At 43.2% G+C, this 16,325-nt stretch overlaps 1 protein-coding gene across 1 annotated transcript in view; it reads left to right on the top strand.

The window, feature by feature from the left end:
- LOC124805748 (myrosinase 1-like) overlaps positions 1-16,325 on the top strand; it is a 51,174-nt gene that overhangs the window by 13,542 nt on the left and 21,307 nt on the right. Inside the window, exons 5-8 of the mRNA XM_047266316.1 lie at positions 7,239-7,422; positions 10,429-10,523; positions 14,332-14,476; positions 15,992-16,140. Of these exons, the coding sequence (XP_047122272.1) occupies positions 7,239-7,422; positions 10,429-10,523; positions 14,332-14,476; positions 15,992-16,140 (573 nt within the window). The remainder of the gene's footprint in view (positions 1-7,238; positions 7,423-10,428; positions 10,524-14,331; positions 14,477-15,991; positions 16,141-16,325) is intronic.

Genomic DNA, 16,325 nt, shown 5'->3' with positions numbered 1-16,325 from the left:
TGAGGAAATTTAGAGAACCGGTATTTGATGCTGACTGCAGAACGATTCTACTGACGCCAACGTGCATTTCTCTTAAGGATCATGAGGATTGGATCAGAGAAATTAGGGCTCACACGGGCACATACAGAAAGTCGTTTTACCCTAGGTCTGTTTGTGAGTGGAGCGGGAAAGGAAATGACTAGTAGCGGTACATGGTACCCTACTCCACGCGGTGACTTGCGGAATCTGTATGTAGATGTCAATGTAGATGTAGACTGTACGAGCTAAAGTGATTTATTTCTTCATTTCTCGGAACAGTTGAGAGTAATGTTAAAGATGTACATTCGTAGTGAAGAATGCTTCAGGCCATGATCAAAAATTGAAAGAGAGCTAAATAACGGCTGCGATTTCAGGCCTTTAAATATGACTCGTTCTCTCCGATGTGACTATGACTGCTGTAACGAACAGCCAGGGCTTCAGAAAAACTCCATTTCTATGTGCAGCATGTTTAACATGATAGGTCCGCAACTTCAGTCATTGACATAAATAAAGGCACCAGTTGCAATTTTATTTTCTAACACCATGACCTGTTTCAGTCACCAAGACAGTGGTTTCAAGTGGTTATGAACCTAGTGTCGTAGAGATACAAAGATTCACTTCCATGTAATGACCGGAAACCAAATATAAATCTAGAAAAATGAAACGTGGGCTTCACTTTATGTTAACATGCAGTCAGTCACCTATAACTGAGCTTATAAAAAAACTTCGCTCGTATAATTCATACCATACCAATAACTTGTGAACATTAGTGGTTGGAAATATGCATTGGTAGTACCATGTAGCTAGTAATGGAATTCCACTTTTGCAGGTTCGGGTTGAACAAATAAGGGTTCTGAAAGTACGCACAGCGTCCGCAGCATATTACACTGCGCAAAGGATCATCTTTTTGAAACCAGATATCTGTCTCCCATCACGACGCATAAGTTTGAAATTATCCTCAAAGGTGTCTACAACCTTCCTTTTTAACGCAGCAAAAGCGTAGCGATCTGGAGCGTCACCCTCGTGCTCGAAGACGCTTCAAACTGCAAGATGTCGACGTAAGTGAAAAGACACCATAGGTCAGAAGTCAATCGGACTTGTAAAATGGGTTAATGATCTCACATTGGTACCGAATTTCACCAGAATTCGGATCAACGCCGCAGCGGACGTTTTACACGATGGGAAGGCCACCACACCCTCTGTTCCCAACTGTTCATCCCCTGTTATGACGCCTCCGTGATGGAACGCGATGCCCGGCGTTGAAGTCACTCGGCTTTGTTATGAGTACAAGGAAAACATTTTAGGCAAATTGTCAGTCACAATCTGCAAGAAAAGGTCTCAGGGTCTGGCGTATAAAGAGCGTCGAGAAAATCACACCTCTCCTTCGGATATTGATTCCTACACATTTCGCGGTCGAAAACGACTATCTAGTGTGCGATAGATGAGCAACGTTGTTGATAATCTGTGATACCGCTGACACCTCCCTGAAGCTTCAATCCATCTCCAACGACATCGTAACCTGGTAACACCACTGAATGTAATATCACTCATTTGGAGCGCATTGCGTGCGCGATTTGTGCTTTGGTGTACAGGATAGAGCTACTATGGATCGTTCGAAACCATTCGACGAAGTCTGAACGTAGTCCGAAGCAGCAAAGGGTGTTTACGCTGTTTCAGTGCTCCTGTTTCACACTCTCCTTTGGTGTGATCACAGAAGGCTGCGACATTGAGGCATGAGTGAATAAAACTGTGAAGTTTCCCTCTAAGAAAGCCACATCCAACTTCCAAGTTCGGCGAAACCCTCGGTGGCTTCCGCCCCCATTTATTGAGAATTTTAAAAATGTCCCTTTACAGAGAAACCCTGCAAAGTAACCCTAAGTGTTTGCATTCAGGCAACCACTTGACACACCTCTCATGTCATTTTCCTGCCTGCAGGTGCCTAGGACTACTTCGTAGGTATTCTCTGGAAATGCTCATCTTAAGAATCCTCAATAAATCAGGGAGGGTGCCACGGAGGATAATGCTGAACGGGAGGAGGGTAGGCTTTGTCCTTGTATCCACGCATTTGTCAATGCCACACCGTTCCACGATCTGTCCACAGGAGCAGAAAAGCATAATTACCGTTTCCTGCTTTAGGTCAGGTTCACATAACGTCGGAAGTTTTTGAACGATACATAGCGGTTTCAACGTGGATACCAAAGAAAAAATTGCCCTCACACCGAAAATTGTTGAGGTCACGTTAAGTAGGGCTGTTAGCCTCCGATGTCCATAGAGACGGTTTGAAGCGTCAGGGAGATGTCAGCAGGATCAAAGATTGTCAGGAACGTCTTCCTATTGATCATCAAACTGCAAACTGTTGTTTTTGACGGTGAAATGTGTGGGAATCAACGCCAAAGGGAAAGATGTAATTTCATTCAAAGGGCTCTGAGCACTACGGGACTTAACTGCTGAGGTTATCAGTCCCCTAGAACATAGAACTACTTAAACCTAACTTACCTAAAGACATCACACACATCCATGCCCGAGGTAGGATTCGAACCTGCGACCGTAGCGGTCGTGCAATTCCAGACTGAAGCGCCTGGAACCGCTCGGCCACCCAGGCCGGCTGTGATTTCATTGACGCCTGCTATGCCACCCCCTTACGCCTTCTCGTGTTGATTCTGAGCGTCAGTGTGATTGAAATGCTTTCCTCGGCCACACGCAAAAAACCACTTGATTTCAACTCTCAGTGTCGCGGTTCTGACGTTCATCGCAGAGGCAGCAAAAGGAGTTAAATGTGTTTAAGCCGACCATCCCATCGTGTGACACGTCCGTGGTGATTTGGCCAGAATTTTGGTGAAATTTGGTGTGAATGTGCCACCATTAACACATTTTACATATAACAAGAAATTCTGACCTTTGGTCTTTTTTCGAGTATGGCAAAACCATGATCTTTAATGCTTTGTGGACCTAGAGTGTGACATCGCAAGGACTCCACGCTTTTGAACAGTTACAGAGGGACGCTGCAGGCACTTTTGAGTGAAATTTCAAACTTATTAGTCGCAACGGGAGGAAATTACGGTGTTCCGAAAGACTGACTCCTTAATTCTGTTGCGCGGTATAGTTACAGAACAGGACAAGGAAGAGGTGGCAGTAAAACTGAAAATGATCTTAAGACACATCGGCTATAAGGTGATCCCAGTTCACGACAGAGTGTAAAGTAAAAGTACACACCTGTGAAAGGAAACGATGGATACATTAGTACATTGTGATACAATGAAATATGTTTTCTGTCGCTAAATTTTGGGCTATTTGTAACATAAATATTTGGCACTTTCAGCACTTATCCTCGAATCATTCATTTTCTTTGTCTTTGGCAGAGAACTGTGTATTTCCTATAGTATTTTCTGCTTCAACGATTCCGTTGTAGCTGACTGCATGCAAGCAATCTTATGGAGAAATGCACTTAAATTAATGAAAATAACATTAATTGCCAAGATTTACGGATAAAGTTTGTGCGTGAGCGAAGGTGTACTGATAAAACTACACTCCTGGAAATGGAAAAAAGAACACATTGACACCGGTGTGTCAGACCCACCATACTTGCTCCGGACACTGCGAGAGGGCTGTACAAGCAATGATCACACGCACGGCACAGCGGACACACCAAGAACCGCGGTGTTGGCCGTCGAATGGCGCTAGCTGCGCAGCATTTGTGCACCGCCGCCGTCAGTGTCAGCCAGTTTGCCGTGGCATACGGAGCTCCATCGCAGTCTTTAACACTGGTAGCATGCCGCGACAGCGTGGACGTGAACCGTATGTGCAGTTGACGGACTTTGAGCGAGGGCGTATAGTGGGCATGCGGGAGGCCGGGTGGACGTACCGCCGAATTGCTCAACACGTGGGGCGTGAGGTCTCCACAGTACATCGATGTTGTCGCCAGTGGTCGGCGGAAGGTGCACGTGCCCGTCGACCTGGGACCGGACCGCAGCGACGCACGGATGCACGCCAAGACCGTAGGATCCTACGCAGTGCCGTAGGGGACCGCACCGCCACTTCCCAGCAAATTAGGGACACTGTTGCTCCTGGGGTATCGGCGAGGACCATTCGCAACCGTCTCCATGAAGCTGGGCTACGGTCCCGCACACCGTTAGGCCGTCTTCCGCTCACGCCCCAACATCGTGCAGCTCGCCTCCAGTGGTGTCGCGACAGGCGTGAATGGAGGGACGAATGGAGACGTGTCGTCTTCAGCGATGAGAGTCGCTTCTGCCTTGGTGCCAATGATGGTCGTATGCGTGTTTGGCGCCGTGCAGGTGAGCGCCACAATCAGGACTGCATACGACCGAGGCACACAGGGCCAACACCCGGCACCATGGTGTGGGGAGCGATCTCCTACACTGGCCGTACACCACTGGTGATCGTCGAGGGGACACTGAATAGTGCACGGTACACCCAAACCGTCATCGAACCCATAGTTCTACCATTCCTAGACCGGCAAGGGAACTTGCTGTTCCAACAGGACAATGCACGTCCGCATGTATCCCGTGCCACCCAACGTGCTCTAGAAGGTGGAAGTCAACTACCCTGGCCAGCAAGATCTCCGGATCTGTCACCCATTGAGCATGTTTGGGACTGGATGAAGCGTCGTCTCACGCGGTCTGCACGTCCAGCACGAACGCTGGTCCAACTGAGGCGCCAGGAGGAAATGGCATGTCAAGCCGTTCCACAGGACTACATCCAGCATCTCTACGATCGTCTCCATGGGAGCATAGCAGCCTGCATTGCTGCGAAAGGTGGATATACACTGTACTAGTGCCGACATTGTGCATGCTCTGTTGCCTGTGTCTATGTGCCTGTGGTTCTGTCAGTGTGATCATGTGATGTATCTGACCCCAGGAATGTGTCAATAAAGTTTCCCCTTCCTGGGACAATGAATTCACGGTGTTCTTATTTCAATTTCCAGGAGTGTATTAACGAGCTAGATATTCACGCTACAACGACGACAGCAGTTACACTGAATAACACTACCTTCCGTAAGTAACGTGTTATTTCCAGATGACAGATTAGGCCACTTGAAACCTTGACGTCATGGAATGATTCTGTGATTCCTTACGTAGCTCTTACTTAGGAATCATGGACATCAAGTACTTACCCGAATCTAGACTACAATCAAGTTCTGACAGCTCTTGTTCACGACGGTATAATAGAGTTAGACATTTCTCCACTGCATGATGTATCGACAGTTAATAGTCATGTCAGTAGATAATGTGGTTCTTCGCATTCTAGTGTCCGTCAGATATTTTAGTTACAGTATTTTAGTAATCCAGAAAACAGTGATTTGGGCTGCATTGTGACTGCATGACAGAGATTCAGGTGCTACAGATTTTAGCGAGTTATATCTCTTCTAAAATTACGGTTTTGTAACATATAAATAAACATTGTAGGTCTTTGTTAGCCAAACATATTTTGTAAATTATACGAGTTTGCCTCTCCTCAACGTTTGTATCGTCACAACCAATTCAGTCACTAGCAAGTCCATGTGAATCCAAAACAAAATATACCTTTTGTTGTCACACATGTCACATATGACGTAGTCAAAATTCGCATTAACTGCCAAACATCCATGGAGTCGACTGTTTTTCAAATCTTGAGTTTTTCAGTAGCTGACTGTTGCATAGGCAAGAAAGCCAAACATGACTCGTTTCCCTAAATTTAACATACAGGGTGACAATTATTGAATAATATGAAGTAAAATCACCACAACTTGTGAACGGGTTGCGTTAGGACGTTCAACCTGAGCAGTTGGCACGGGGCATGATGGAAATTAGTATGCGCATGCCCACGCGCCTTGGCGTTCCCGGCCATTTTCAGCTGAAAATGTCACGGTACAGCGTGCCTGAGCATGTAGCCATTGTGAAGACCTACAATGCGAGCCATAACAGAGCAGCTGCGGCTCAAAGGAAGTCTGCGACCGAGTTCAAGCCGAAGACAACTGGTCCAAGTGTGCTAACAATCAAGAATTTGATTCGGAAATTTGAGAGAACGGGTAGTGTCCGTGATTACAGTGTTGGCAATGTTGGTCATCCAAAAAGAGTCAAACCGCCTGCAGACATTGAGAAGACACTCGCTGTGTTCCAAACTAGCCCCAAGAAATCGATCAGACTAGCTGTAAAACAGGTCCGAATCAACCAGGAGACAGTGCGACAAATTGTTGTTGACGACCTTCATCTTTTCCCGTACTAAATTCATACCTATTAGCCTTTAGCCCCAGCGCCATGAAACAGCGGTTGTGTTCCGCCAACACTATTCTTCACAGAATTGACGAACAGGACTTTGATATGAATATGGCTTGTTTTAGCGACGAAGCCCACTTTCATTTGCATGGGTTCGTCAAAAATCGAAACTGGCGCATTTGTGGGACTGAGAATCCGCATTCCGCGATCGAGAAGTTTCCTCACCCTCAACAGGTTTTTGTGCAAGGTCCACTCACGGAATAATCTGTGAGATATTCCTTTACGGCACAGTGACTACCGAAAGGTATGTGTAGGTTTTGGAAGGTACTTTCTTCCCCATTATCCAACGTTACCCTGATTTCGACAAGGTGTGGTTCATGCAAGACGGAGCTCGACCCCATCGAAGCAGGAGAGTGTTTTATGTCCTGTAAGAGTAGTTTGGGGAACCGCATTTTGGCTCTGGGGCACTCAGGGGCCACTGGCATGGGGCTCGATTGGCCGCCATATTCTCCAGATCTGAATACAAGCGAGTCTTTTTGTGGGGCTATATTAAAGACAAAGTGTACAGCAGAAACCCTATTGTTGAGATAGCCATTCTGGAGGCCATCGGCGGCATCGATGTTAGGGCGCTTCAGCGCGTCATGAAGAATTTTGTTATTCATCTGCGCCACATTATCGCCACTGATGGCAGACATATCGAGCATGTCATAAGATAAATTCTAACATCTGTAGTGACGTTTAAATGTTGAATAAAGTGTGTGCACGCCGTAGTTTGTAAATAATTTGCGTTTCTTTCTTGTAGTTCAATAACTGTCACCGTGGATGTGAGATTCCATGTTCTCTGATCGGTACCAACATCAATTGGGCTAAACATGTTCGGGCAAGATAGAATAGTTTCAAGAAAGTTATTCTAAGACGCTACAATCCAGTATACACCCACAATTTGGCATGTACCCATGTAAAATCAGTGGCGGGTAACGGTATAAAGGTACCACGTTTCTCTTGTAGGTAAAATGGTGGACAACATTCAACGAACCAATCACGTTCGTACGCGGCTATTCAACAAGCGGAGGCCAGGCTCCGTCGCAGAAAGCTCGCGGCATCGGCAACTATTTGGCTACACACACCGTCATCAGAGCCCACGCAAAAGTCTACCGCCTCTACGACGAGCAGTACCGCTCCACGCAGAATGGTGAGTTGACCTTCTTCATGACGACTTTTGAAAATTATCCGTCTAAATAACTGACAGGGAACAGAAGACATTGACAGAGTATATGATTATTGGTGTAGATAACACTACTTTTAGAAAGGTGTTGTAAATTGTAAGACATGACTTATTTTGAAATCAATCGAATAATGATGCGTGACAGCTAGTGTTTCAGATCAGTTTGACTCTCAGGTACCGAGCGAGGTGGCGTAGTGGTTAGCACACTGGACGCGCATTCATGAGGACGACGGTTCAATCCCGCGTCTTGGTTTAGATTTTCCGTGATTTCCCTAAATCACTTCAGCCAATTACCGGAATGGTTCTTTGGACAGGGCACGGCCGACTTTCTTCCCCATTCTTCCCTAATCCGAGGAGACCGACGACCTTGCTGTTTGGTCTTTTCCCCCCAAATCAACACAACTCTTAGGTACAAAATCTTGTCAGATCAGCTAATATCTGTCGAAAAACAGAAACATCAGTTTCTTGTGCTATTGTAATTTGGAGGGCGGCAGAGTTTAACTTTCTATGGCGGCAAGGGAGGCAGTACTGAATGGTTCGACAGAACCACCAGAAGGAGCTCTACCTTTTCGTGGAGGCACTATACATCATTTCATTTATAATCATTTGGTCTCGAGATTGAAAGTGTTTCCCGTGAAGATGACTCTCAGTCTGATGTCCCGCGAAATGCGCTAGAAATTTCAGTTTCATATTTTCTCTTGTTATATTTGCTGTAGTAGACTTCAATCCGAAGACTGGTTCGATGCAGCTTTCCACCCTAGTCTAACCTGTGCGAGACTCGTCATCTCTGGGCAAGTGCTGAGAACTTCATCCATCCAACCATAAACAAATTGACCATTCCTTGATAAAAAAAAGGATGCGTCTTATCAGATGATCTTTTCACCAGGCTGTGCCCTAAAGATCTGTCCACACGGAATTCAGTCTGTAGGTGTCACATGTACCTCCGTTCCCGATTCCGCAGTTTTTATAATTAAATATCTGTGCGCTGCTCCGCTATGCTGTAATATTGATTTCCATATTTATTATGTTGAAATGTAGGCAGGAGACATATCTGCTCCACGCTATGCAACGCTTCTGGAATGGTTTCGCCATTTTTTTGTCTGTTTCAGTTCTTCTCTAAATATTAGGCCATTAACAAAATGTTTGAGACGAGTTTTGTGGAATACGTTGTTTTTTCCGTAGCGTGCTTAATTTTCAATGTTTTCCATTTCAGACAAATTCAAGTGACATTCTCAAGTGATCATTATTGTCCTACCTGCAGTTGTTTTATAGCTAGCATGTCATCAGAAGTACGAGTTTCTTACATTATATTTACTGACGACGAAGCTGTATAAAATGTATATCTGCGGTTTACTTAGTGGTATCGCCAATAAAGAAAGCAATTTCTCCATGTGAAAAGGAGAAGCCGTCGACTTCGGCGCCAAAGCGTGCGAGAATTGTTCAATTGGCCTCGTCTAAAGTGCTGTCGCATTCTACCCGAAAATGATGTCAGATAATCTACTTCACCAGTACAAGAAGCAAATATGTGTGTATTAAGTGCAATCATTATTTATTCATCAAATAAAATGAAAGGTAAAAACAACACCGTATTGACAGTGTTACGCACAATTTATCAAACGTGTGATATTTTTACCTCAACATATTTCGGGACTACATAATCCCAGTATCAAGTGCTATAAAACAAGGAAACAACTCAATAAATCGTAATTCTATACGTACTGACACGCATATAAAAATACTTCTATCGTCCTGTAATGTAACTTACGTCAAAACTTTTGTGCCATTAATAACATCGGAAGTAAAAATCTAGCAGCCAACATTCATTGTCAAACATGAAATTCTTCATTGGACAGCTCATGTCGACGTATTGTACTCTCAAGGCTCAGGTGTAAACTGAAGGCAGTCTCTTTCACCTACAAAAGATAGCACGTTCCTGCAGCGCTTGTCTCACAGTCCCTAACGATACCACAGTCTGTTATAAAATCTACGAACATCATATGTCAAGTCGTAGTAAATTCTACGAACCAAATCTACACCTATGTTGCATCGTGTGCATCCATACAAAATGCCCAACCGCAAACATTAAACCTAACGCCGGTAATTCGAATAAGTTGTTGGTGAAAATTGCATTCAGGACGGACAACAAATTGGAATAGAGGTTAAAGCATAAGATTGGCATAGTGGAGAACTGGATGGAGAAAGCGGTAGGTTACGAAAGAAAGTGTCAGGATGAAATGTCATTCACGGTTGTTTCCATCTGATTCCACACGTGTTTTAGTCTAGCACAGAGCAGTTTTCTCATCTCTAATACGTTGTTAAAGGAAAATTTTAAGATAATATGAAGATACTCCACGAAAGTGAAACGCGTTGTTAATAAACGAGCAAGTTGCAACCAAGAATATTTTTAATTCAAATAAAGAGTAAGGATTATGATATGAGGTACGAGGGACAAATGGGAAGAAACTTTAAGGTAGTGTTTAAAGAACTCAATAATAAAGCGAATGGCTTATTGACGGTGTTTTGAGAGAGGAACGCGTGTTCATTGAGAAGACAGAAATGTCCATATGTCATTTCTGGGCCCACTTTAGCGATGGGACTTAACAGCTTACACACGACTTAACCTAAATTATCCTAAGGACAAACACCCACACCCATGCCCGAGGTAGGATTCGAACCTCCGCCGGAACCAGCCGCACAGTCCATGACTGCAGCGCCCTAGATCGCTCAGCTAATCCCGCGCGGCATGGCATAGAAAAGCTTATATTGTATTTATTAGCGATTCATATGGGCTTTGAAAGTGGTAGGTAGACGAATGGGACCTGCTACATAGGAAAGAAGACTTGCAAAAGAATTCATCATGTAATGGAGAACTAAGGTGTCTGTTTTACATCATAAAAGCGTAGGACGGTCTCTGATGCCACATCATTTGTTGGCGATGTAATCTACTGTGATATTTTACCGTATCTTTTGCAGGCAGAATCGGCATCACGGTGAGCACCAACTGGTACGAACCTTACAACGATGAGGAGGAAAACCTGGCAGCCCAGGAGCGTATTTTGCAGTTTGAGGTAGGGGAACTTCGCCTTCCTAACGTGCTCTGCTTGACCTCGACTGAAGTTTAAATAGTTTATAGTCCGTGATTTATTGATATAATTAGGTGTCTTTTAATACTTTAACATTTATAACATCCTTAGAAATTTTTTCGCATAAGGCATGTGTCAAGAGCCACTGTAAATCGAAAATAATATATAACACTGGAGGATTCATGTTGGCTGGAGGTTTTCAGTACGATTATTCCTTTCGTTGAATCATTTGTTGAAGAATGTCCGATAGCGATCAAAAACGTACCAATTAATCCCTACTAGCTCTTATCATAGCCCTGACACATCAATGAAAGAACACTTAAGAATCAGGGTTTTCGACTGAAATACAATGTAGAATATATTACTTATTCCTATTGAATATCGCAAATGGATACCTATTAACTGATCGTTATATTAAGGGTACACAACAGGAGTTATATTTGAAGCAGTAATTAGCAGCAACTAGAAATCTAAGGATGAGAGATGTTTAGTTGAAGGTGTAGGTGCTAGGTAGGGTTTGTATTCCAGCCCGAATACTGAGATACTGTCGTTTGTATAATATAGGGATCTATCCCTATACATGACGGTAACTGTTTCGAAAGAAGAACAACGGGCTAAATGATAATATTGCTTCAGTAACTAGAGGGTGTAGGCAAATCAATGAAAAATGCCAACTTGGGGACACACATAAAAATGCAGTCATTAGTGTTATAAGACTTGTCACAGTCAAGGTTATGCAACTTATATGTAAAATTTGTTCGAGTTGATTGCTCATTTATAAAATGATGGCTCGTTTCTACTGTCCTAGCGATCACATTCAATAGTTAAAAATGTCGTTACAATAAGCAAGTCGTCACATGTAATACCAACATGTACTGTGTTAATAAAACTCACCCGCTACATGTTTCTGCTGCACATTATTCACAGTAAAGAAATTTTAATTAATTGAAGATGATTGCTCGAGCAATCGAAACCAATCATCATCTCACGAATGTGCGATGAGAATAAGAAAATATGTTTCACTTATTAGTATTCCATGAAAATTTTCACACAAAAATTCGTGAACCTGCTTTCGTAGTAGAATGGGAGAATTTCATCCAGCAACACACATCTCAGACAGACACTACGAAGTTAAATTTAGTATGATGGGAGGCGATGATCAAGGAACTGAGCAACCATTAGACTGTTTGAGACGTTACAGATGCAGTTATGACCATGAAAACCATGCTGCACCTCATTAGTTCCATAAGCATAATTTCTTAAACATGGTTTTTGCATGATTATGTATATAATATTACTGTCCCATTCGTTATCACGATGACATAATTAACACGTAAGTCACTGAATTTGACATAAAAAGCTACAAAACGGATAAGAGTCACAGAGGTTGTGCTAATAATGAAATCAGAGATTTTTATAGCAGATCACAGCATTTTCTTTCTCTCGCTCACTTGTAACTGAAAACATAGACATCAAGGTTTACAAAATGTACATCGTATGTATGTCCGAATATTTATTAGTTGTGTAAGAAACTGAAGCAAATCAGTCAAGAATTTTTGGATCATTTTGCTAACAACGTTTCACCTTATGCAGGATGCCCTGGAAATGTTGCGACAAACTTCGAGGAATTGTACAGAGTAACTCGAGGACCAAACAGAAAATAGAAATCATTGTCTTATCACGTCATCTAATGACTCTGCAGAGCGTCGAAATAACATGTGCCGATGCCTGCCATTAGGGCACCCGTTCGACAGAAAGCGTGACCGTAGGTGGAAGGTCTCGCAAAGTTGTTTGTTACTCATCAATCGTGACTGATTGGCGCGATCGTCAGTGGAGATGATGGATGTAGGTGCTCCGTAAAAAGGCCAAGTCTCTTACGAATGAAGTGCTCTGTTGCCTTGTTGGATGACGGTTTAGAACGCAGGTTTACCATCCGCAGTGTAAAGCCAGGGCTGTCTTCAATAAGATGAGTAACCTTTTCAAGAATCATGGCTTAGCAATGACGACGAAGATCAGACTTCAACGCTGCTACATATTTACCACCCACTTCTATGGTGTTGAAACATTGACAGAATCGTTGAGTAAGCGGATGGAGGCTTTTGAGATGTGGCTATACAGGAAAATGTTAAGAATTCCGTCGACAGTGCATATCAAAAATGTCGAGGTTCTACGTAGAATGAAGAAAGAGAAAGAAGTACTTGCCGAAGTAAAAGCAAGAAAGATTCAGTACCTGGGACACGTCATGTGGAACAACAACAGTTACCATCTCCTCCAGATCGTCCTGAAGGAAAAATAACAGGGAAGAGAAGCGTTAACCGGAGAAGGATATCCTGGTTTAAGAACATCACAACGTGGACCTCTAAACATCTACAGAGCTAATTAGAGCTGCAAGTGACAGGAAAGACAAGATAGTTGCCAACATCCGGTACGGATATGAACCGGAAGAAGAGGAAAAGAAGTGTATTTACTTCTGTACGACAAAAACATCGTAGATTTTATAGGGTTCTGGGAGAAAAATAGACTGCAGGTGGATACTCCTGTCCACAGCCATCATAAACAGAGCCAACAGAGCATCCCATTCGTAAGAGACAGGGTCCTTCCTCCCAGCAACTAAATCTATCTTCTTCTCTTGCCATCGCGGCAATAGGTTGTGATGACTGACTAACAGATAATACTGCGAGACATTCCGCTTACAGTCCGTCAGTGTACAAAGTCACGTTTACTGCTGAAGGGGTGGAATATTGGCAGGCGCTGGCCCCTATCACTTCGACGTTCTGTAGCTTCGTTGGATGACGTTGCTGGGCACAGGTTCCAATCCTCTATTTGTTTCTCAAGACTCCCTCTACAACTCCTCGAGGTTTGTCACAACATTTCTGGGACATCCTGTATATTGGCATAACTTTAGGGTACACTTTGTTCCACAGAATACCAGTGTTCTGTGGGAAGTAGCTCTCAATAACATTGCGTTTTCTCTGCATTAACGTCTTTAATTGGTTTTAAATTTTATTACGGTATCTATGTTATTAGTTATGATCTGAAATTGTAGCTTTCAATGAATAAAACAAGTGTTCCTCATTTTTTTACATTTTATTAACCATCAAAATGAAAAAGATGTTCTGCTAAAGTACCAGGCTTCGCACAGTATTCCATTACAGGAACAGTTCAGTAACACTTTACGGAAAATGTGAAGACAGACTCTGGTCTAAAATTGTTGTTTATAGCAAACGACAGTTTCAGAATGTAGCTATGAATATGAGACAGATTTCTCATTAATTCTTACCTTGTTCCTCGATTTTGCTCTCTGTTCTAGGTTAAGACGTAGAGACGAGCTTATATAGTTTACTATACAGCTCGCTATATTACGAGATAAGCAGGTTAGTCAGATCCAGACAGTAACTGCATATTCAGATTAATTACCATTGTTCTGATGCACCAGCCTACCTGACCCTAGTTCTTATCTGGTTTACCACGCTCGTTCTGGCAAGTGCTGGGCTGGTCCTCAATCTACTCCTCATAAAATACGATGCACGAACAGTTAAGTTATGATAACAAAGAGAACAATAATACACGTTTCGCAGACAACTGTGGCACGTAACTTAACTCCCTTAGGTCAAATGACGACTGTGGAAGAGTGTCCAGTCTACAATCTCAAATAAAATAATTTCGTAATATCATGAAAACAGAGACCTTAATGGAATGGGCCAAACGCTAGGAAAGAGAACGTAAGTTGAATGCAAAGACAGATTTCACTAGCCCTGTGTGAAGTGGTTATCATATGATGCATCTTTTATAGTTGGGTCTGTTCGCGAACCCTATCTTCGTGGACGGCGACTACCCGGCTGTGGTGCGAGAACGTGTGGACAACAACAGCAGAGCCGAGGGTCGACCCAGGTCTCGGCTGCCCAGCTTCACAGACGAGGAGAAAAGGATGATCAACGGTCAGTACACCTGCTAAAGGTGCAGTCATACTTCCTGCCTTCAGTTTTGCTACTCATTCCTGCAGCCCCTCCTTGCGTTGTGCATTATTTTCTATTCTACATTACTGTATGCTGCCTTGGTTGAATGCTGGCAAAATTGGAAGTCTTGGGCATCGAAGTTACGTGTACAACACGAGCGATGTATATCGAGTCCCTCACAGTCGAAGCAGTGAATTTGTTTTCTTCATTTCCAAGGGAATATCATACAATGCTACAAATAGTAGTGACAGAAATTAATTCCTCGAATATGTACTGTGGGAAAGTGCTTAGAGTTTTGTTGGGAGTACATCTTGTTGCCAACTGCGGAAAAAAATACGTCCAATGTCACTGTCAGACAAGCGCTAAATTTTACAAGAAAACCTGTGATTTCGAGTTATAATTCGAGTGCATTGCACAAAATGTAAGAGAAGACATCAATAAGGAACAATACCCTGTTTTACAAGTAAAAGTTGAGCATTGAAAAGAGTGTCATTATCTATGCTACTGGGTGAGGATCTATGGATTAGATACCATTGCTTCTGAAAGTGAACAGTCTATCGTGATCATGTGTAACTATTATAGATTCTGTCGCGAAGTGTGTTATGTCATTGTCACAAACGAAAATGTCCCCATCGGTGGTCACAACAAAGTCGTAGATATTGACGAGTTGTATCTCACAAGTCGTACATACGCCAAAGGATATTTGGATCCTTCGGGCCTGTAGAATCGAAGAAATACTTTATCCTTCGTGTGAACTCTCAGGGTATGGCCACTATAGAGCGCCTAATAAATCATTTTATTTTACCTGGTACATAACAGACAGATGGAAATTGTATAGAAATTTGCGAAAAAAAGGATCGGCCACGATTTCGTCCACAACTCTGTAAAGTTAGTTTCATCTGACGATTGATCGGTCACCACGCAAAACACAGGAGAGTTTATGGAAATCTTAAAGTCATCTATTAAGAGAGGTCGTCCGAGGGAAACAGATGACTCCATATATTCCAGTACTTACATTTCCATAACTTACACCTGTCAGGGAAATAACTTCTATTGCAAATTCTTCCAATATTTATCAGAGATATTGCAACCCATTTGTCTTGGCTACGGAAAGCAAGGAATGCTGCCGGATAGGTATACCACACGCGACATTGTCCACGGTGAGGATGTCGCTGACGAGTGAAGTAGGCACAATTACTCCTCTTTTTATTACATCGCTTTAACTTGAATGAGTAATATTATGCTTCCATTTATTATTTTCTTCAGTTCACAGCGCCTTCGTCTCTTGTCGTTTGTGTTGGCAACGATTCAACAGTGAGGCATTCGGTATATATCGCTCGTACTGCACAGGTGACTTCGATACTCAGGGGTTCTTCCAGATTAGCGAACGCATTTGCCAGTGCTTCCTCCAACGTTTCTACACATTGTAGTTCTTTCTGTATCCTGCAGTTTCTGCTTTCGTGGCTACTGTACTAACCGCTGGCGTATCTTTCGCAGGATCTGCGGACTTCTTTGCTTTGAACTCATACACAACTATGGTTGTGAGGTCTGCGGAATTTGGTTTCTCGCCCTCGTGGGGTCGGGACACGGGTACCTACAGGTCGTACAACCTCTCGTGGCCCGCCAGCGGAGCCACGTGGCTACGGGTGAGTGAACTGCAGATGTTTGCCACATTAGCTGTGCATGCAATCATTGCTTCTAACCCGAAAATCCCTGCTCTTAACTTATACTGCAAAATAGAATGTTATTTATCACGAGCTTGCGACAAACGCCAGATTACGTAAAGGGGAGTGACAGTTATTAGAGACCAGTGATTGTAGGCATCATTAAT

This window comes from Schistocerca piceifrons, chromosome 7 (assembly GCF_021461385.2).
Source record: "Schistocerca piceifrons isolate TAMUIC-IGC-003096 chromosome 7, iqSchPice1.1, whole genome shotgun sequence".
In the NCBI taxonomy this organism is placed as follows: Eukaryota; Metazoa; Arthropoda; class Insecta; order Orthoptera; family Acrididae; genus Schistocerca; species Schistocerca piceifrons.
Note: the sequence above shows the minus strand (reverse complement) of the source record. Positions and strands in the feature narration are given on the sequence as shown.